Source organism: Mesocricetus auratus, unplaced genomic scaffold (genome assembly GCF_017639785.1).
Source record: "Mesocricetus auratus isolate SY011 unplaced genomic scaffold, BCM_Maur_2.0 Super-Scaffold_100009, whole genome shotgun sequence".
NCBI lineage: Eukaryota > Metazoa > Chordata > Mammalia > Rodentia > Cricetidae > Mesocricetus > Mesocricetus auratus.
This window is the reverse complement of record NW_024429193.1, coordinates 48,692,064-48,712,274: the sequence shown is the minus strand read 5'-3', so window position 1 is coordinate 48,712,274 and position 20,211 is coordinate 48,692,064. Positions and strand designations below refer to the sequence as shown.

At 48.2% G+C, this 20,211-nt stretch overlaps 1 protein-coding gene, 1 non-coding gene and 1 pseudogene across 3 annotated transcripts; 1 reads left to right on the top strand and 2 right to left on the bottom strand.

The window, feature by feature from the left end:
- Nucleotides 1-640: 640 nt before the first annotated feature.
- Nucleotides 641-3,081, bottom strand: LOC101825490 (annotated as a pseudogene).
- A 3,790-nt stretch (nt 3,082-6,871) lies between these two features.
- On the top strand, nt 6,872-7,002 carry LOC121142493. Its single transcript, XR_005879538.1, has one exon. It is a non-coding gene; the product is annotated as a small nucleolar RNA SNORA71 (small nucleolar RNA).
- Nucleotides 7,003-14,431: 7,429 nt separating this feature from the next.
- Gstm4 (glutathione S-transferase mu 4) lies at nt 14,432-19,496 on the bottom strand. 2 transcript variants are annotated; one of them, XM_005076624.4, is made up of 8 exons: nt 19,293-19,496; nt 19,041-19,116; nt 18,602-18,666; nt 18,223-18,304; nt 18,026-18,126; nt 17,068-17,163; nt 16,878-16,988; nt 14,432-15,332 (listed from the first exon to the last, which is right to left on the bottom strand). In XM_005076624.4, exons 1-8 carry the CDS (start codon nt 19,326-19,328, stop codon nt 15,243-15,245), a joined length of 657 nt encoding a protein of 218 aa, XP_005076681.1. In that variant the 5' UTR covers nt 19,329-19,496; the 3' UTR covers nt 14,432-15,242. The 2 variants fall into 2 exon arrangements, 1 of the variants encoding a protein (XP_005076681.1); XR_005879356.1 differs by having other exon boundaries at nt 15,301-15,332; nt 17,941-18,126.
- Nucleotides 19,497-20,211: the final 715 nt, after the last annotated feature.

Below are 20,211 nucleotides of genomic sequence, written 5' to 3'. Positions count from 1 at the left end.
TGGATGCACACTCAGTGTGTCCATCCTAGATTTCCCAGCCCTGCTAGTGGAGACCTTACAGAAAGACAATTGCTGTGTGCCATCTTTCCAGTTGAGTGCCTAGATAAGCTATGGATAAGTCAGTGTTCCTGGGCTGCCTGTACCCAAGAGGGCAGGCCTGGCTGGCCTTGAAGTACAGCCTCCCACACTCTCCCCCTGCACTGCACAGCCAGTTTTACAGTACGATACAGATTGCTCACATGATCTCCAGGGTGAGCAGCCTGGATCTGTGATGAGAACTAGCTGGGAAAGTACCTTGCCCTCCTGACGCTGGCTGCTTCTACACTCCCTGACCCATGGCTTTTCCCTTTGACATAAATCAGGGATATAGAAGAAACAGAGTGTAGGGATTGTTATATGCTGCAGGAACCAGCACCACTCAAGGCTGTATTCACTCTCCATATCTGTCCAATCACACTAGTAATTCTTCCCCTATATAGGGTGCTGTAGTGACAAACTTCATTCAGTAGATGTAAGACTTGAACTCAGGCCCAGCCTTCAATAAATGCCAATTATTCTCCATCCCCAAGGCATTGTGGGAAGGGGAAAGGGGAAGACTATCCAAAAAGAAGGAGGAGGGAGATCCCTTCAAAATGGGAGTGAAGTTCTCCAGGTTTGGGAACATATCCAGGCTCTCAGATACACAGTGCTGGTCAAAGGCATTATAAGTGAGGAAATCCACATAGGGCCTCTGCAAGAAGTTGAGGATGCAGGCACTGAAAACTGGTGACCTGGAAAGGGCTCCTCAGCAGCCTCCCTCCCTCACCCATACCTCGTCCCCTGCAAACCAGGGGTGAACCGGAAGAACTCACGGGACAGCTTCATCTTCTCAAGAATGCCCTCTAAGTACTCTGGCCTCTGTTTCCCCTGCAGCGCGATGTAACCATCCTCAGACTTGTATCTCAGAGTGGCTAAAGGGGACCCTGCACCATGGGGGATTCCTCCCAGATCCCGGATTAGGCACGAACCAGGCCCAAACACCCATTTTCACAGAGAGATCCTTTGTTAAGTGGGGAAGAAAAGTTAGAGTGGCCGCTCTCTGACTCAGGCAGAAACAGCAGCAGATGACCCTGCAGGTTTCCAAGGAGAGGAAAATTGGAGGACTGCGTTAGAATGGGCTAGTGTGTGGTGGTATATTTTGATTGGCCATGTTAACTAGGTGAAGAGAGGGGGCTTTTAATTGTTGGACATTGATAGTCAGCCTCAAGAAGGGATCTGACCCAAGAAAATATCCAAATAAAGGAATAGACCTTGATGGCTAGCTTTAGTCTACAAGGGAGAGGGATGGAAAGGTCAAAGCCTGCCAGCACCACATTCGCCAAACCTGAGCCTACTGGAGTCCAGGCATTTAGTTAGAACATCACCATGATTAGACTGCTGTTAGGTAACAACACAACAGGATTCAACTCTGTCCCCTTGTCTCTACCAACACTGTGCATCAGACCCAAGACAGCTGTGGGCACGTGGCTGTGAACTCTGAACTCACATGAGGCAGCAGCAAACAAGCAAACACCCAGAGAACAGTGTTCTACCTTCTGGGGGTGAGGCTGAGGACTTTGGTACAGTTTCCAAAGAGATGAGATGAATTTGAGAGCACAAGGGAAGCAGGAAGAGGATCAAAGGCCTTCAGCAACTGAACTGCTTTTGGGAACACCTGCTTATCTCTGTGGGATCAGGGACACAGCTCTGGGAAGCCTTTTGGGAGGACAGTGTCCCCCAGCCCAGTTTCTTCTCCTCACGTGTGAGGGTGTGTGTGGCAGATGTGGCATTGCTTTAAGACACTGCAGGTGACACGGCTCGGGACAGAACCAGCAGTTGGAACTGGAGCATTCTGAACTCTGTCTATACTATCAGGGCTGGAGTTCCACTGTGAAGTCTGGACTGGATCTTAAGACTTAGGAGGCATGACTGGGAATTTCCATTTGGCACACTGGGTGCCAGGGTTACCCTGTCTCAGTTTCAAACACTGTGCAATGAGTAGCACCAAGAGACTCCAGTAGCAAACTGGGCCTTAGTGGATTCTAGGGACAAGAGTACAGGGTGAGGTCCAGCTCAGCGGTGGTGGGACTCACAAAGTCAGGGCTGTAGCAAACCATGGCCAACTGCATGCGAGTGTCCATAGCCTGGTTCTCCAGAATATCCACCTGAATCCTCTCCTCCTCTGTCTCCCCACCTGCAGCGCACACAGCACACTCACCCTCAGCATCCCTTCCCAGCCAAGTCAAGGAGGATGTCTCCCATGCCCCACCCTGCAGCCAGCCCCACTCACATAGGTCGTGCTTGCGGGCGATGTAGCGCAGGATGGCGTTGCTCTGGGTGATCTTGTGACCCATCAGTTACAAGATGGTGCATTCAGATAGGCTATGAGGCTCCTGAATTCCTTCCCTGTGTTAAGACAGACCTGTGACCACACTCAGAGTGGCTGACATAGGAAACCCTCCAACAGCACAGTGCACCCCGAATGGAAGTGTTAGGACAGAAGACATGTGGAGCTGGGACACAGCCCATCAACACTGTGCAGCCACCAGGAATGGGATCAGGAGAGCTGAAGCTCTGATCCCAAACCCCTCGCCCAGCTGAGGACGCCATGCCTTCCCCAAACCTCCCCTTCCCCATACCTATGTTGGGAAAATCCAGGCCCAGCTTGAATTTTCAATCCAGTCACTGGCTTTGGTCATAGTCAGGCATTGTGGCAGACAAAAAGATGTAAAGATCCCCTGGGTTCACTCCCTTTTCCAGGGCCCTCCCAAAAAAAACCAAGGACAAGAATCCCTGAAGCAGTATCCAGCAGCCTCAAGCTGTTTCACATTCCAAGGCTGCAGGTATGAAGAGAGAGTGCTTCCAAGGACTGCTGGAGTCAGGGTTTCCAACCAGCTCCCTATAAAGACACAGCAACTCTTGGCCTTAGCTTTGACTTGCTACACTAGCTCTTTAATTTAATTTAACCTGTTTTTAATTCGCCTGCGTTTTGTATCAGGGCCTTTTGCCTTTCTCTCATTCTGTCCTACGTTCCTGCTTTCTCTTGTCTGGCTGGCCCCTGGCATTTCCCTGGTGTGTCTTTTTCTTTCTTCTTTTCTCTCTTGAGCCTAAATTTCTCCTTCTACTTACTCTCCCTGTCCGGAAGTCCTGCCTATACCTCTTCCCTTGTTATTGGCTGCTCAGCTTTTTATTAGACCAATCAGGTGCCTCAGGCAGACAAGGTAAAACAGCAACACATCTTTACATAATTAAACAAATGCAAAACATCTTTGCATAGTTAAACAAATATTCCATAATAGCCTGTGGTCCTACTTCACTAAGGCTTATACAGGCTTAAGCACCCTCTAATGTGGAATGTGGTCCGACTATAAGGGAACCCAACCCTTCTTTTCCATTGCCCTACACTAGAAGACCAATCTCAAAGAGATTTTCTGGAAGGGCACCTTCTAATTCCACCTAGAGGAGGCCTGCAGAGCCCAACAGGGGCCAGGCATGGTTTGTTGGGCATTGATGGGTAGAAATTGGGAAAAGTCTGACAGATAGGCTATAATCACTATTCTCGTGGTGTATCTCTTCTCCTTATAGCTTGTCTGTGCATCCCAGAAGCAGGAGGACAGTGTGAGCCAGCTGTGAGACATGACCCAGTCACGTCAGAGATGGTGAAACCCAGCCTCCACCTTACTCTAACAACCACCTCTCTCTACACACATCACACACAGGTCACACAGGAACCATCTCTAGTCTTTAAACTGGCAGGCAAGGCTTTCCAACAACTTCTGAACTAAATCTATGTTTTAGGATCCATTCCTAGGTATTTCCCACTCTCCTACAGCCCCTCACTCATCCCCATATGTCCCAGTAACCCAGCTCCATGGATTTGGTATGAGTCTCCAGCAGGTGGACCAGGGCCTTTTCTTTTACCAGCCTTCTGATTGATCTCTTGGCAGAGGGACACAGGACTGGCTGCAGTTTCCAGTTGGAGCACTGCCCTACCCTTCTCCAACTCCACACATTCCAAGAAGAGGACGGACAGGAGTAAGATCCAGGGACCCACCAGCAGGGAGAAGTAAAATTCAACCCAGCCACATTGTGGATTGTCCCTGAACAATCGAAGACACTCAGAAGCCAATGGCAGGGCTGGACTGGCTAGCTGCCTAGACTGGACTGCCGGAGCCTCCCTAGTCAGCTGTGTCCACAGGGAGATGGCAGTACAGTTGGAGACAGTCTTGACAGTCAAAGTGCAACACTGTTCATTATCTTCCTGGCATTGCTCATATTTCACCATTAACTCCCTGCCTTGGCCCTGGGTAGCTCTGGATAGCTGAACCAGAATGAAACAGTTGCCTCAAGCAGAGAGATTAGTGCTCGCTGTCCTGTATAACGTTTCATAGATACCAGATGGCACGCAGGGCTCTGCTAAGCTGGGCAACTCAGAGCCACACACACACACACACACACACACACACACACACACACACACACAACGTGTAGATGCGTGAGAAATATTCAGGATCCCTGAGTACCAGGAAGATGTAAAGCAAAACCAAACAAGACACACCTTTCCCAGTAAGAATTTGTATTATCAAACAGAACAAAGGTATCTGGGCAGGTGAGAACATGAACAGAAGAGAACTCTTGGATACTGCAGACAAGAGTGTAAATTATCACAATCCAGTGTTTCTCTAAATATCAGAAGAAGAGCTACTATGCCTGGTGATGGTGGTGCACACCTTTAATCCCAGCACTCGGGAGGCAGAGGCAGGTGGATTTCAGTGAGTTAAAGGCCACCCTGGTCTACAAAGTGAGTTCCAGGAAAACAAGAACTGTTCCACAGAGAAACCCTATTTCACAAAACCGAAAACAAAATAGAGCTAATGTAACACCCCGTTCATTGTGTGCCATGAGGAAGGAGAGAGACAACACTTGTGAGTTCCAAAGATTTTAATAAATCACCACATAAGTAGAGTTGCTGGTCGATCAGAGCTGCAGGACAAGGAAAAGACTTGGAGCATTGTTTCTCCTGGCAGCCCCAAACAGGGGCGGAAGCAGGGTTTTAAGCACAAAATCATAAACCTGTGTCAAGTCACAGTTACACTCTTCACCAGTCCGATTCAGGGACTAGGGGATTTCCCTATGTGTTCCGCCTTTGTCAGTTGACACAGAATGTCCAACTGTAGTCCGACTTTCTTTTCTACTGCCAGTCCCCAAATAATAGCACAGAGACTCCTTACTAAGTACAAAAACTCAGCCTTAGCTTAGGTTTGTCCCACTAGCTCTTATAAGGTAAATTAACCCATTTACATTAATCTATCTTCTGCCACATGGGGTTACCTCTCTTTCACCTTGCACCTCCTGTTTCCTCTCTGGCTGGCTGATGACTCTGTCTTTCTTTTTCCCAGAGTCCTCTCTGTCCCTGGAAGTTGCGCCTAACTTCTTCCTGCCTAGCTATTGGCCATCCAGCTCTTTATTAAACCAATCACAGTGACACATCTTCACACAGTGTACAAATATCCCACAACATTCAACCAGTTAGACTCATTTGTACTTTTTGTCATTACGTTTTGCTGTTAGAGACAGGCATTATGTTTTGGGGATTGTTGCTTAGAGAGGAAGTTGTTTAGCTTCTGGTTAGTCCCCCTAGGAATCCCATGGGAACTTGGACTTTGTTTCATCCTACAGGTAAAATGAAGTCTGAAGTAAAATGGCTGTATTTAGGACAAGGTGCTTTTGCTGGTTCCCTTCATTACCATGTGCACCAGCCAATACTGGGTATACAGCCACAGGAAATGAAATTCTTATGAAAGGAGTATGCACATTACCATAGTCAAGACATGGATGCCATCTAATAACCTCAACTGACAGATAGATACAGAAAATGTGGTACATGTGTACCATGGAATACTGTGTGGCCATAAAAAAGAGAAAAATCTCCAACCAAGAATTCTAGGGAAACTGGATAGTCACATGCAAAAGATAGAAATGAGATCCTTGTCTTTCATCCTGTATGAAAATAAATTCCAAATAAACTAAAGGCTTTAATGTATGAGTTCAATAGCTCTGAAAATAAAAGCAAGACTTGGCAAGCGAGAGTCCTTCAAAAAGAAAGTTGCTACACAGCTAGGAAAACTCTTGGTAGAGGGAGAAGACACTTGCCAACCCCAGAATATGAAAAGATATAAAACCCCAGCCAAGCACGACAACACATGTCTGTAATCCCAATACGTGGGGGGAAAGGCATGAGGATCCCACACTTGACTCCAGTCCGGGCTATATAGTGGAATCCTGTTAAAAGAAGGATAAAAATAAGACCCATAACAATAAAATAAATAAATAATGAATGAGCAAATGCTATGAAAGAAATGCTGCAAGTAAGCCATAAATGTGTTTTTCAAATGTTTGACAATTTTAGTCATCAAGAAAAAGCAAATGAAAGCTACATTGAGGTTCTACTTCAACTCTGTCAGAGTGCAGTTGAAAATTAAACAACAAATGGTTGCCAAGGATGTGGAGGAACTATAGTCCCATACTGTTGGTAGCTGTGCAAATTAGCACAGCTCTATGAAAACTGTATGGAAGGTCCTCAGAAAACCAAAAATGAGGACTGTCATGTAATCCTGCTTCATCATGGCACACCCGTGTTGACTGAAACTAGTTATAGCAGCCAAACTATGGGCTCAGTCTAGGTTCACTGCAATGGATGAAAGGCTAAATAAAATACTGTGGAGTGTCATCCGTAAAGGACAAAACTGTCATTGCAGAAAAGTAAGTGGAATTGGGGAGAAGTATTAAGTGAAATAAGGCAGACTCAGATAGAGGAATAGTGCATGTTTTCTCCCCCATAAGGAAACAGGTACCCCGTATTTGAAAGTGATCATGGGCTGCCCATGCCCTGATCATTGAGACTTCAGGGAGAGGGTGCCGAAAGCTGTCCCTGTGTTTGGAAAGTCCACTTCTGTCCTGACCAAACCCGGGTGCTTTTGAACACATCTTCCTTCTCACGGCCTCTTGGTCCCCTGGCTGCGACACCAGGCTCACAACTGCCCCCAGCCAGACCAAGCAGTAGCCTCAGAGGCTTATGGAAGGCTCTGCCTTGAAGGGTTTTACTCTGACCTAGTTTTGCAAGTATCCCATCCACCCCAGTCACGTCCTCCTGTGGACCAGCCTTTCCTCCCTTCTGAGGCTGCTGCAGAAGAGAAGCTTCCAGAAGCCTGTGTTGTTGAAGGCTACCTGACCACTCCTCCTTGCCTCCCAGGTGTTTGAGGACATCAGAGGATGGACAGCAAGACCACCACACAAGATGGAACTGAGACACTGCCACTCAGAGCATCATGAAACAGCTTTTACTCATCTTAGTCATTGGCCCAGGCATGGGAGGCAGCAGCCATCAGCACCTCAGAGGCCATCATCCTTTCTCTGTGTCCATCTGCTGGTGGACAGACCATAGTGGCCAGAGCTTTTCGATTGAGTTTGGAATTTGTTACTATCCTTTCTGCTACCTTCCAACAACTGTACAGTAAACTTTACACAGTAAACAAAAAGGATTACTACAAAGTAGACGAGGAAAATGGATTGGGAAGGGAACTTAGGGAGGAAGGAAATGTAATATTGTGTTTTTGCTCTAACAAAGCTTGCCTGAAGAGATCAGGTGATGGTGGCTCACACCTCTCATCCCAGCACTTGGGAGGCACATGCCTTTGACCCCAGCACTAGGGAGGTGGAGACAGGAATGTAAGATAGGTGGAGACAGGTCTTAGGCCCATTCAGTCTGAGGATTCTGTTTGAGGATTTGATAGAGGTAAGAAGTCTCTCTGCTGACTGGTTCCTTTACTTCTCAGATCTTTCAGTTTTTACCCTGATATCTAACTCTGGGCTTTAACTATTTAAACAAATTAGAATTCATGCTACAAAGGAAGGCTACAGAAAGGACAGTAAGTTATAAGGAAAGTATAAATTATCAAAGTACAATATATGCATATGTGGAAATGCCACAGTGAAACCATTAATTCATATAATATGCATTAGTAATTATAATAAAAACTTTTCTAAATGAAATCTTGCAATATGTTACACATGGATGCAATTAGAGATCATTAAGCTAAGTGGCATATGCCAGGCACAGAGAGATGAGCCCCACCTGATCTCAGGCAGAGCTAAAACTGCTCATCTCATAAAGGTGAGAATACGGCTGGACAGTATACTGCATGCCTGTGATCCCAGCGTGCAGAAGGCAGACGGAGGGAGATGCATGGCCACGTGCATCAAAAGAGGAAGAGGATTAGGAAAAGGGGGAACATGAGTGGGCAGAGGAGACAGGAGGAGACGGTTCAGAGGAATGGGAGTCACCCAAAGCTGAGGACAGAAGAAACGATAGAGAGAGGTTACTCAGTGGGCCCTAAGTTGCAGTTAGAAAGAAGACATTCTAATGTGCTATTGCACAGTGGGTGACTATAGACAATGGCGATTCAGCGTCTCTATCCAAATAGCTGGAAGAAAGGACTTTCAGTGTTTCCACTGCAAAGAAGTGATGCACGCTTAAGGGATAGATATGCTTAGCCTGGTTTAAACATTACTCAATATTTAAATTAACAAAACACCACATGGTATCCTATGCATGCATATTATTTTATGTTTGTGTGTGTGTTAAAAATTATAAATCTGTTTTAAAAGATGGGCCAATAGTTGGAGAGATGGCTCACTGTTTAAGAATATGTGACTGGGGCGGGGCGGTGGTGGCACACGCCTTTAATCCCAGCCCTCAGAAGGCAGAGGTAGGCGGATCTCTGTGAGTTCGAGGCCGGGCTGGACCGATAGCCTCCAAAACAATGCAGAGAAACCCTGTCTCGTAAAACCAAAAAAAAAAAAAAATGTGACTGGAATGACCATCCCAGCACTCATACCAGGCGGTTTACTCCTGCCTATAACGGCAGTGTCAGAGGATCTGATGCCCGCTCCTGGCCTCTGCAGACTTCTGCACTCATGTTTACACGTAAGACATGCAAACAGAAACACTCATATACATAAAATACAAATAAATAAACCCTGAAAAGAAAAAGAAAAAAATAAACCCATGCCACACAGGGAGGCCACAAATTAAATATGTTAGTACATGATGGCTACCATCAGCCCAGCAATGATGGGGTCCCCATCACAGCCGCCCCTTTCTAATGCCCACCCCCATTTGTCAGTCTCTCAGACACTCTCTTACCAATGAGCTGGGCACGATGTGCAGGCAGACAGATGGTTTCCCTGTGGGCTCCCCCAAGAAGTACTGTTAATGAACTGAGAGACTTACCTGGACAGAAAAAGATAACTCACCTCTAAACCTCCAAATCTGTTCCAAATAGAAAAAAACACAACAACAACAAGAAATGGAAACGCTGTGTCTTGTGTTTTATTTCTTTATGGACTTATTTTATCATAGTTGTAATTAATTTTTGTGTTTGCTAAATATAATCAAGGTTCTCCACAGAAACAAAACAAACAGATATCAATGCATTACATATGAGTAACTTATGATTGGAACTGGATGAAAAAAATTATGGAAGTTTCAGAATCTCTACAATTCAAGGAAGCATGGGAGTCAGTGGCATAACTCAGTCAAGCTGAAGAGACCGATGGAGGGCAATGCTGTAAGCCTGTTTGGTTGGAACCTCCAACTCACCCTGCATGATTCAGAAAGCCTCCCCTCTTCCCCACCCTCTCAGAGAATCTTCAAGAAAGAAAAGCCTACAAGCCTAGTTGGGCATTCTTGGCGGCTGTGGCAGCTCCTGCCCTGAAGTTGCTGGAGCTCAAGTTCCCACCTAAGGTGCTCAGCTTTGACCAGGCTTGGGCACAAATCCAGCTTGTGGAAGACAGGGTATGTAAGCTCCCTTCTGTAGTTTGGGTGTGTTACTTCTTCCACCTTGACCCCTGGAACTGGAGTATTCACCCGGGGAGTTGTTCTTTTACTTTTATGTTTTGGTCTGATCTGGCTTACTGCATTGGCAGAGAAACCTATATGGAGCTACAGAAAACCTATTATCTTGACGCCGAAACCCCAGGAGGAGTTGAGCCTTCCCACCAGGTGGACTGGGTCCTCCGGCCATGTGGGGGATGACTCCTCTCCCTTTCCCTTTCTCTCTGCCAGAGGTGAGCCACTTTGGACTTGGGATAAGTCACTCATTTCCCAGCCAGCACCTAAAGAGGTACTGGGTACCTTTTCCGGGTCAGGACTTCTTTTGGGTCAAGGACCCCACACTGCCAAGTGGCGGCAGCAGCAGGCCTAATCCATTTCTGGAGCAGAGACAGTCTCTGTTCCAGGGGACCTCTGTGTTAGGAGTCGTCCTTCCCAAAGTCTACCCCCATCCCCACCACTCAACCCCAGGTTATCGCGAGGGGACACCTCGCCTTAGTCTTCAGTCTCTGGCACAGGCTTGGAAATGGGCAACACCGGGTCTAAACACCCCCTGGGGTGCCTGCTGCAAAATGTAGCCAAATTGGGGCTGTCTCACATCACATGCCCAAAACAAATGGTTTGAGTCCCTTATCTAGGGTTTTTGAGTTCTGCACTTCCGTTGCTCCCTTTGTAGCCAGTGCTCAGCAGCCCAGGTTTTGTTGACTGGGTTTGTGGGTGGATTCAGAGATCTTTTCACCAGGGGACTAACCCTGAACCCTGCACTCCGACGGGGCTGCCCGAGTCACTGGCACCCCTCCCCCACCTCTCTTCTTCCTCTTGTCTCTTCCCCATTCCCTCGGTTTGTCTGTCTGTCTGCCTCTCTCATGCCTCCACTCCCTCACTCTCCCCATTCCCTAATTCACCCTTGCACTAACTCTGTTGTCATGACGTGTTCTCTTGGTGGCAACCTTGGCAGGCCCCGCCAGAAGGTACCACTTCACCTTTTTTATCTTGTCATTGTTGCCAAAGACGCACTAGGTTCTCCTGGCGTTTGGTCTGGCCATGCCGGCATCCTACCTGCCTGCTCCACCCGCAACAGATCCGGTCTCCCTGTTATTTCTGTCTGCTCTCCCACCCTACCATACTAGGATCCTACCTCACTGCTATACCCGCCTTGATTCAGCCTCCCTAGCAGGAGCCAAGGTCCTAGCTACCCGTTTTCATTTCTCAGTCATCATCAGACATTAGAAAGAAACTGAAAAGGGCTGAGGATGGTCCCCAAATCCCCATAAAGGAATTAGTGGAAATGGCTTTTAAGGTTTTTAATACCTGAGATGCAGCTGAGGCTTCCCAGCAGACTCGTTGTAACAGAAGACTATGCTCCAAGCTCACACCTCAGCAGCTGGCCTGAGGCCATGGGCACCCCAGGAGAGGGAACAGAGAAAGTCCACAAGGCTCCATCCCATGGGGTCCAGTTAAGTCAACTCCACCAGGAGTCTGCTTCAAATGCAGTGAGGAAGGCCACTGGCCCTGATGCTGCCCCAACCCTCAGCGGCCAACAGGGCCATGCCCTGTCTGTCGGCAGCCTGGTCACTGGAAATCAGAATGCCCCCATGTGGTCTGGTCCTCTATGCCATGCTACAGAGGTCTAGCACCACTACCACAGGCATCTGAGACTCTTCCAGCCTTTGAGCTCCTCAGCTTGGTGGAGGACTGACAGCACCCAGTCTTGGAGATTCCCATAACCCTCACTGAGCGCATGGTCACATTCCAGGTAGCAGGTAAGTTCATCACCTTCTGGTGGACACAGGGGATACCTTTTCTGTCTTGACCTCTCGCTTGGGGTCCACAGGTCCCTTACCAGTTTCTGTCATGGGGTGAATGAGACTCCCTCCTTTCTGCCTATGACCCTGTCTTTCTCCTGCATTCTTGTAGGATGAGTCTTCTCATACTCCTTTCTAGTCATACCCATTTGTCCATTACCTTTAGTTGGCCATGATATCTCAGCTTAGGGGACACCCTCTCCTTGGCCCCCACACTCTCTTCTGACTCCCATCTTCTTCCTAAATGCCTCACAGGTCTCTGCAACCCTCCTCCCTGTCCCTTCCTCCTCTGAGATCCCCTCTCACTCCTGCCCAGAGGCTGCACAGGCCTTATGCTCACCCTGCCCTGATCTCCTAGACCAACTCCTCACAGACCCCCAACTCACCCTCTTTGCTGATGGAAGCTCTCTTATAGACATATCAGGAAACCACCCGGAAGCTTATGTGGTAGCCACTTCCACTAAAACAGCTGAAGCAACCCACTTACCAGTGGAGATCTCTTCTCAAAAGGCTGAATTAATCAGCTTGACTAGAGTTAGAGCTCTCCAAATAACTAGGAGTCAATAGGCTCACATCTACATGAACTCGAAATGTGCCTTTTTAATAGCCCATACTCATTCTGCCCTTTGGAAGGAAAGGAACTTCCTCTTTGCCAAGGACACTCCCATTGTCAATGGACCCCTTATAGCCAAGCTCTTGGCGGTCCTCCAGCTCCCTTCAGAGGTAGCATAATCCATTACTGGGAACATTAATCCTTCAAGGACCCAGTGACCATAGGCAATACCAGGACTGACTCAGTAGCCTGGGGACTGGCCTCTAGCTCCACAGGATCTACAGGACATATTTGGGGCTTGACAGCCTCTTATCATCCCTGTTACCATCCAGAGGAGAGGGAGTAACTCCTGGAAAAAGGGGCCACACAGACAAAAACAGATGGTTCTACTTAAATAACTGCCTCATCCTCCCCAGGATCAGCACTCTCCATCAATCCAGGCATCCACCAAACCTTACACATAGGCCCCAAGGCTTGGTTCCACTTCTTAGGGCACCTCTTTGATCCCACCCATCTTTGAGACCGTATTTTATAGGTCCACTCCTGCCAGACATGTGCCCTCCAGATATGCCAGCCCTTGGGTTCAAATGCTGTTTCTTCCAAAAGACAGGGAAGATTTATGAAAAAGTGTTGAAAGGAGTTTTGTTTCCATTTTTAATTATTTCTTTTATCTTTTCAGATAATATAATTACATCATTTCTCCTTTCCCTTTCCTCCCTCCAAGCCCTTTCATATGCCCCTCCCTCTTTCAAATTCCATGGCTTCTTTTTTCATTAATGCTGCACATGTGTGTGTTTGTGTGTATGTATATATTCTAAGTACATGAATATATATTCTAAATGCTCAGTCTATGTTTCTTGCATAAGAGGCTGTCAAACCCCAAATAGGCTGACCATTTGGTATTGGATGACCAGTTAGAACGCTCTTCCCTGGGAAAGACTGTTTCTCCCAGCTCAGCGTTCCTCAGCTGCCCGAAGTTCTTTTCTAGGGTTTAGTCCTCATGAGCTTTCTCACTGCCCACTCTAGCATGTCTGTTGGTGTTGTCCCTGTTCAGTTTATATCTAGGCAACCACGCTGGTGGGATGTCACAGGTGTAGCTTCTGATGTTCCTAGGAGACACAGCCTCACAGCAGACTCCCTGGTCCTCTGGCTCTTAACCTTCCCACCCCCTCTTCTGCAGTGATCTCTGAGCCATCCGTGTAGGAGTTGACCTGTAGATGGCATCAGTGGGATTGGGCTCTCTGTGTTTTGATTGGTTATGGTTTTCTGCAGTGCTCTCCATCTATTGCAAAGAGAAGTTTCTTGATGAGGAGTGAAAACTACACTTCTCTGTAGTTATAAGGACAAACATTTAGAGTATAACTAGGGATCGTGCTGGTTTAGTAAGGCGGCAGTGGTAGGTTCTCCACAACTTCACTAGCCCTGGGCAACAGATTTCCTGTTTCAGGCATGTTTTTCCTTTTGTTGAACAGGCCTTAAGCCCAATCATAGAGTTGTTGGTTACCATGAAGGCACACATGCCATTACTGCACCCCAAGGGTTATTGCAACATGCTGGTCATTGCAGTGGTCCACAGGCATCATAGCTGAGGACTACTGGTTGCCTCCCTCCTTTGAAAGCTTGCATGGCTCCTTATGGCACCATGAAAGTTAGTCCTCAGAGAAGAGGGTTCCCTGTGTCTGAAGCGCATGGTGTCTTCAGCAGCCAGGGTTTAACTCCCACTTCTTAGAGGGGCAACAAACACTGGTGTTATAGCCTGTAACTAGTCTCTCGGACAACCCTGACCCACAACTCAAAAAGAGGGTTGCTCACAACTGGTGTGGCTTTTCTTCAACGCCTCTTGGGGGCAGCCTGACAGCCCAGAGCAACTTTATTTTAAATCTGAGTGGGAGAGGCCTATGCTGGGAAAGGGCGTGAAGAAGCACCAGGCTGGGTACAGTTCCCTACAAAGGCCTTGACTTGGAGATCTCAAGACAAAGGTGGCCATCTGAAGTATCAAAATAGAGCATGTGCAAAAGAATCCTAGCCAGAGCGACAAGACTCTTCTTACAAGAAACACTCCATTTCTGAAGCAGAGGAGCTTCTAAACCCAAAGCTCACCCTACAATTCTATACCTATCCAAAGTACTGCTGGTATAAGTGATAGGAAAAGACACCTGTAACTATGAAAGCATGAAGAAATTTATTTAACAGGGCCTCACAGAGAGAAGGAATTAACCAAGTTGGTCCCCATCTCTGGTGACCAGAACAGGATACTCCAAAGGCATCAGAGATGGAAGAGGCAGGATCCTGGAGACACATAGATGTAATGCAGCCATACTAAAGGGAGGCAGAGAGGATTCTGGCTTCCCGCTGGGGACTCTCCCCCAGCCTGGGTCCTCATCCGAGACCTGCGTGATAAGCCTTAGTAATGCTAGAGTACAGGAGATCCCAAGTTCCAAAAGGCTCTCTGAGCTCTGCAGAGCCTCCTGCAACTGCCTGCTATGAGGCTATCAGACAGGGTCAGGAAGTCTCAAACCCCTACTTATCCAACCAGAATCCCTGTGAACTCTGCCAGCTCTCAAGGGAGTCTTTGGAGGTAGCAGTGAAAACCTGAAAACCGGCAGTGCAGCAGCCAGGGCCAGTGTGGTTCAGACCTCACAGTAGGTACCTGACATGGCCGGGCAGTGACCTCATGCATCAGGCATCCCTAGACTCCTGGCAGGCACGGGGAGCCCAGGCTCTGAGAGTCCCCACTTTTCTCGATGTCACAGCAACTGACAGGCAAGACTGTCAAGTGGGACAGTCACCACGCTAAAAGGACACTTGGCTGAAGGAAACCTAGGAGCCTGGGCTTGAAAGGGCAGGGACTGGGTGAAAGGAAAGAGGACCTGTGACATTCTGGGGTCAGGAAGGAGATGGAAAGAAGGAAGTGCCAGGGCTACCGGAAGTTCAACTGTCCCAGAGCCCCAGGTTCCCCATTCTCCCTCCTGCCCTACTTATTGCCCCACGTGGCCACCCTTGTATACAGAGGTGTTCGGAGGAAGCGGCTACTCTTCATGTAGGCAGAGATCTTCTTCAGTCCCTAAGAGTCAGAAAAGAAAAAGAAAATGTAGGTTTGCTCTGGGCCGGAGAGGGCAGTCAACTTTCTCTTGCTCACACTGCTAGTAAGTGGCACACATCTCTGGCCTCCGTCTCTCCAGGGCTATACTCTCTTGGCACTCCTTTCCTGGTCTCGCTAAGAGACCCTGCCAGTCCATCTATACAGACATGCTCCTCTTGCATACATGAACTCCATATTGCCTGGTTTCACAGGACAAAGGGACACATTGGCAGATGACCCCTATCTCGTCCAATGTCTCGGCAAAGCCCAGGACAAACTTTACAGATACAGGTAGACCAGAAAAGAAAAGCCAGGCTCGCCCAAATCATTCCCTAAGGAGAAAACCAAACTCCTGCACCTGGTACAGAGCTTCAACCAATCCTGTCTCCAGTCTTGGCACAGGGAGCAGCCTCAATGACAGTTACATGTGCTATTGGCCTTGTACCAGGAGAACGAGCCCCCAGAAAATCTCTAAAGAGTTCAACAGAGTCCAGAGCTGCTTGTATCCAAGGGACCAAGTTCACATTTAGCCTAAAGCTACAGCCTTCAGCTCTCCCCAGCCTCTTCCTTCTCAAAGCCACTCAGTTTGAACCAAATGCTGAGGACTAGCTGAGACAAGGAACGGGAGAGAAAAATGAGTTCCAGACTGAAACACCATTGGACTGAGGTCTCCAACCCCCAAATTTCTAATAAATTAGGTGGTGTGGGTATCAAACAAGTAGTCTCTGGTGAATGAGGGCTCCCTGGCACCCGGGTAGTGCCACACACACCTCCCAGCCTGGTATCCCAGATGCTATCCAATACAGTCGGTCCCAAGATGGGTCTAAGGACCACCTTTTCCTTTCTTCCCTGGTATGACATGTGCCTCGTACAGAAATCAGGAAATACAAGTGAAAATAAGTATATTGTGACATCTCACATTCAACAAGTATATTGGACACTCAAAAGAAAAAATGAAAGGAGGGAGAAAAGCCTATGACACACATTTCAGGGTAGAATTCTCCAACAGGGGCCCCACACAGGTCTCAGCAAAGCATTCAGCAGATCAAGTATAAGTGTTGGTTACAACCTGGTACATCATAGTCATGGGGGATGTGAAAGAAACTCCAGCTACATCACAGCATCCTCCTTGGACCTGCCCTCCTAACCCAGGCTGCATCCACAGCACAATTACTCTCTACATCCTGGTACTTCACAGAATCCTCCTTGGACCTGCCCTCCTAACCCAGGCTGAAGCCACTAACTGCTGCCTTGAGGATCAAGAAGTAAACGGACCCAACACAGCTCTGCTGGTGCTCAGACCTGGAGTAGGTAAGTGACCCTCTCCAGTTTCACATTTCCTTATCTGAGCAGTGGGGCTGAATTCCGCCCACCCTTGAGGAACGCTGTAATGTAATGTATGTAATAGACATAAGGTGTTGAGCACAGACTCTGGCAGAAAGCCACTTATTCTGAACTTCATCTCCAAGCCCAAGAAAACCTCAGGGAAAAGCTGACAGCCCAGATGGAGGGGGATCAGGGCATCACCTCAAAGCGGGCCACAAAGTCTTTCAGGTTTGGGAATGCATCCAGACACTTGGGTTCGAATATAAGGTGCAGGTCCAGGATATCATAAGCAAGGAAATCCACAAAAGTAATCTGCAAAGGGCCAAGAATTAGGGGGCATGAAATTCTGTCCCCTAGGAAGAATTATTACCCCCAACTTCTTCTCTTTTACCTTTTCACCAACAAACCATGTCTGCTTCCCCAAGAACTGTGAGAAGAGCTTCATCATTCCAGGGAGCTGCTCCAAGTACTCTGCTTTCAGTTTCTCCTGAAGCAGAAAACAGCTGTCACCATGGCAGTGTCCGGGTTCATCAGTACTATGTATGGTCCTAAATGGCCAGGGGTGGGCAGCCATCTCCATTGAGATGGTGACCAAATCACTGTCCAGGCTTTGATTTAACATATCAGCATTTCCTTACTAGACTCCATGGTAGCTCACCCCACCCTTCAAATGCAATGGAAAGTGGAAGAAGACTAAAACACCATCCACAATGAGGCATCATCATTCCTGACACCTAAATCTGTGAGTGCCTGGAGCACTTGGCAGGCAACATCAAAGAAGTGAGAACTAAAAGCAGTCAGAGGAGGTGAGAGGTCCACACCAGAGGTTCCAGAAGAATGACACATACTTGAGTTCCCCCATAAACTGAGGAGTATTCGAGACTGAAGGAAAGAAGAGAGAGAAAGTACTTCAGGCTGCTCTTGAGTACCTACAGAAATCATGCTGACTCATGTGGGTGTGGAACAAAGCACTTTGAGATGTTGGAAAGGGCTCTGGGGCAGTCCTTCATCTTGGACTTCTTTTTCTAACCCTTTGAGTATACATGTATTTCATGACCAGCAATGATGTGACCGACCTGGCGGACATGACTTCACTCTCTAGGAGCTTAAAGTCCACCCCGGGAAGTCTGGACTGCACCCAAACATAGGTAGGGCCTAAGGAAGAGTGTTCATTTGACAGTTCAGTATTATGGGGACTGCTGGTGAAAACACAGGAAACATCCTGGAGGATAAGTGGCTAAGAAATTCAAAAGGCAAATAAGACCTGTGCCGATGGGAATCTTCGAGAGCTGACTCCTGACCCAAATGCTGCCTGGTCCAGCCCAGTGTGGAAGGTGGGTAAGACTCACAAAGTCTGGGCTGTAACAGACTCTGGCCAGCTGATTGGAGACATCCATAGCCTGGTTCTCCAAAATGTCCACACGAATCCTCTCCTCCTCTGTCTCTCCACCTGCAACGCACACAGCACACTCACCCTCAGCATCCCACCCCAGCGAAGCCAAGGAGGATGTCCCCCATGCCCCACCCTGCAGCCAGCCCCACTCACACAGGCCGTGCTTGCGGGCGATGTAGCGCAGGATGGCGTTGCTCTGGGTGATCTTGTTCGATCCATCAATTAAGTAGGGCAGCTGTTTGGGCAAGCAAGGACAGTCGGATGGGATATGAGGTCCCAAACTCAATTCCCTGAGTTAAGACAGACATGTGGCCATGGGGCCTGGCACTCAGTGTGGCTAGCATGGGAAGCCCTCCATGAACGCACTGCACAATGAATGGAAGAGCTGGACACAGCCCGTCACAGAAACACTGTGCAGCCACCAGGGATGGGAGCAGATGAGCAAAAGCACTGATCCCAACCCCCCTCAGCCAGGCGAGGAGATGAGGTGGGAACGCCATGCCCTCCCTCACCTCCCCTTCCCTGCACCTACATTGGGAAAGTCCAGGCCCAGTTTGAATTTCTCACTCAGCCATTGGCTTCTATCATAGTCGGGAGCTGTGGTTGACAAGATTACACAAAAAGAAATCAGCCTAGTGTCCAACACTCCTATTTCCAGGGATCTGCAGCCTCACACCCCCAGTCTCACAATCTATGATTCCAGGGATGAAGAATGTTTGGGACCGTGGCCCTAGATCTCTAAGCCTTACAGAGGTTTAGGCATGTGGGGAATGTGATCTAACTTCTGCAGGCGTAGGGGGACCCACCCCTCCTCCTCCAGGCTTCCGTATTGAAAGATCAAGCCCACCCTCTGGAGGTTTCTGGAAAAGGCAGATTCTAAGTCCACCGATAATGTAGTGGAGGTTAGAAACGGGTTGCTAGGCACTAATCGACAGGAACAAGGAAGAAGTTTGACCAGAAGAGTTCATTACCGTCCCCCATGGTGTATCTCTTCTCCTCATAGCTTGAGTCTGTGTATTCCAGGAGCAGGCGAATGGCATGAGCCAGCTGGAGAGATAGGTCAGGAATGGGGGATTTCTACGTGACTTCACCTCCGCCAAGTGAGAGCATGAGTGCAAGACTCTGAGCTAGACAAGCAAAGGGATTCCCCTAGACCCCCTCCCCGTCACCGCTTCCCTCATCCTTGCCCCGCGATCCTTCCCACACGTCAGGTGGTCGCTCACCCCACGGATGTCCCAGTAACCCAGTGTCATGGGCATGGTGCTGGTGTCAGGGACTGAGTCCACTGGCCTCCGGGGTAGGCAACTTTGACTTTATCCTTGTGCTCTATGATAGCTGGGCGGGGCTTGCGCCCGGCGTGGTCCTGACGCTTTAGGTCGGGCCGGCAACACACACCCCGCTTAAGGCTCTTCCCCGGACCGCGTCACCTGCAGAAGCAAAGCTAATAAGCTCCGCCCCCAAGAGGCCGGAAAGCGTAAGTTGCGATTCCGCCTGCAGTCCCGCCCCCATCCCGCCGAGCCGCTGTTTGTCAGACAGCCCTGGCTGCTCGCCCTGCTGCCTTCGGAGTGTCAAGCCACAAGGGACTAGGCACTTCATCCCTTTGTCAAACAAGACAGACTCCTGCCGGGCTCTGCCGAGGACCGTAGTACGAAGGTGATGTCTCTCTGTCTGGCGGAGAGTAGTCTCTGTTTAGAAGTACATCTGAATTCAAAGAGATTGTTTCTATCACAGATAAACCTTTGATTCAAAAAAGTATGAAAATGAAAATTTTGATTGTTCATACATGGTCAGGATGTCTGCTCATATTATTCAGGGACTTAAAACGAGTCACGTGTCTCCTAACAAGTGTAGCAACTTTCTCTATTTTGTGACCATCCGAATGTACTTAAGCAGACTTAAACTTCCAGAAATGACCAAGGCACTTTATAGAAGAAAGCATCCAGCATGTTGGTTTATTGCCTGAAGTTATCACTTCCCTTACTTATATTGTTTTCCCTACCCATTATCAAGGATAGAATTATTTCTCCATGGCTCCCAATGTTTTTGTATGTTTGATTTTTGTTTTTTGAGACAGGGCTTCACGATGTAACTCTGCCTGGCCTGGAACTTATTATGTAGACCAGGGTGCCCACAAACTCACAG

Bases quoted from the DNA above. Each gene is read 5' to 3' on its own strand.
- Gstm4 (XM_005076624.4), bottom strand. From the start codon at position 19,328: ATGCCCATGACACTGGGTTACTGGGACATCCGTGGG. The intron at 18,667-19,040 runs GTAATGAACTCT...TGTCAACCACAG, and splicing joins GAGATACACCATGGGGGACG to CTCCCGACTATGATAGAAGC. The intron at 17,164-18,025 runs GTGAGTCTTACC...TTTCTGCTTCAG, and splicing joins TCTGTTACAGCCCAGACTTT to GAGAAACTGAAAGCAGAGTA.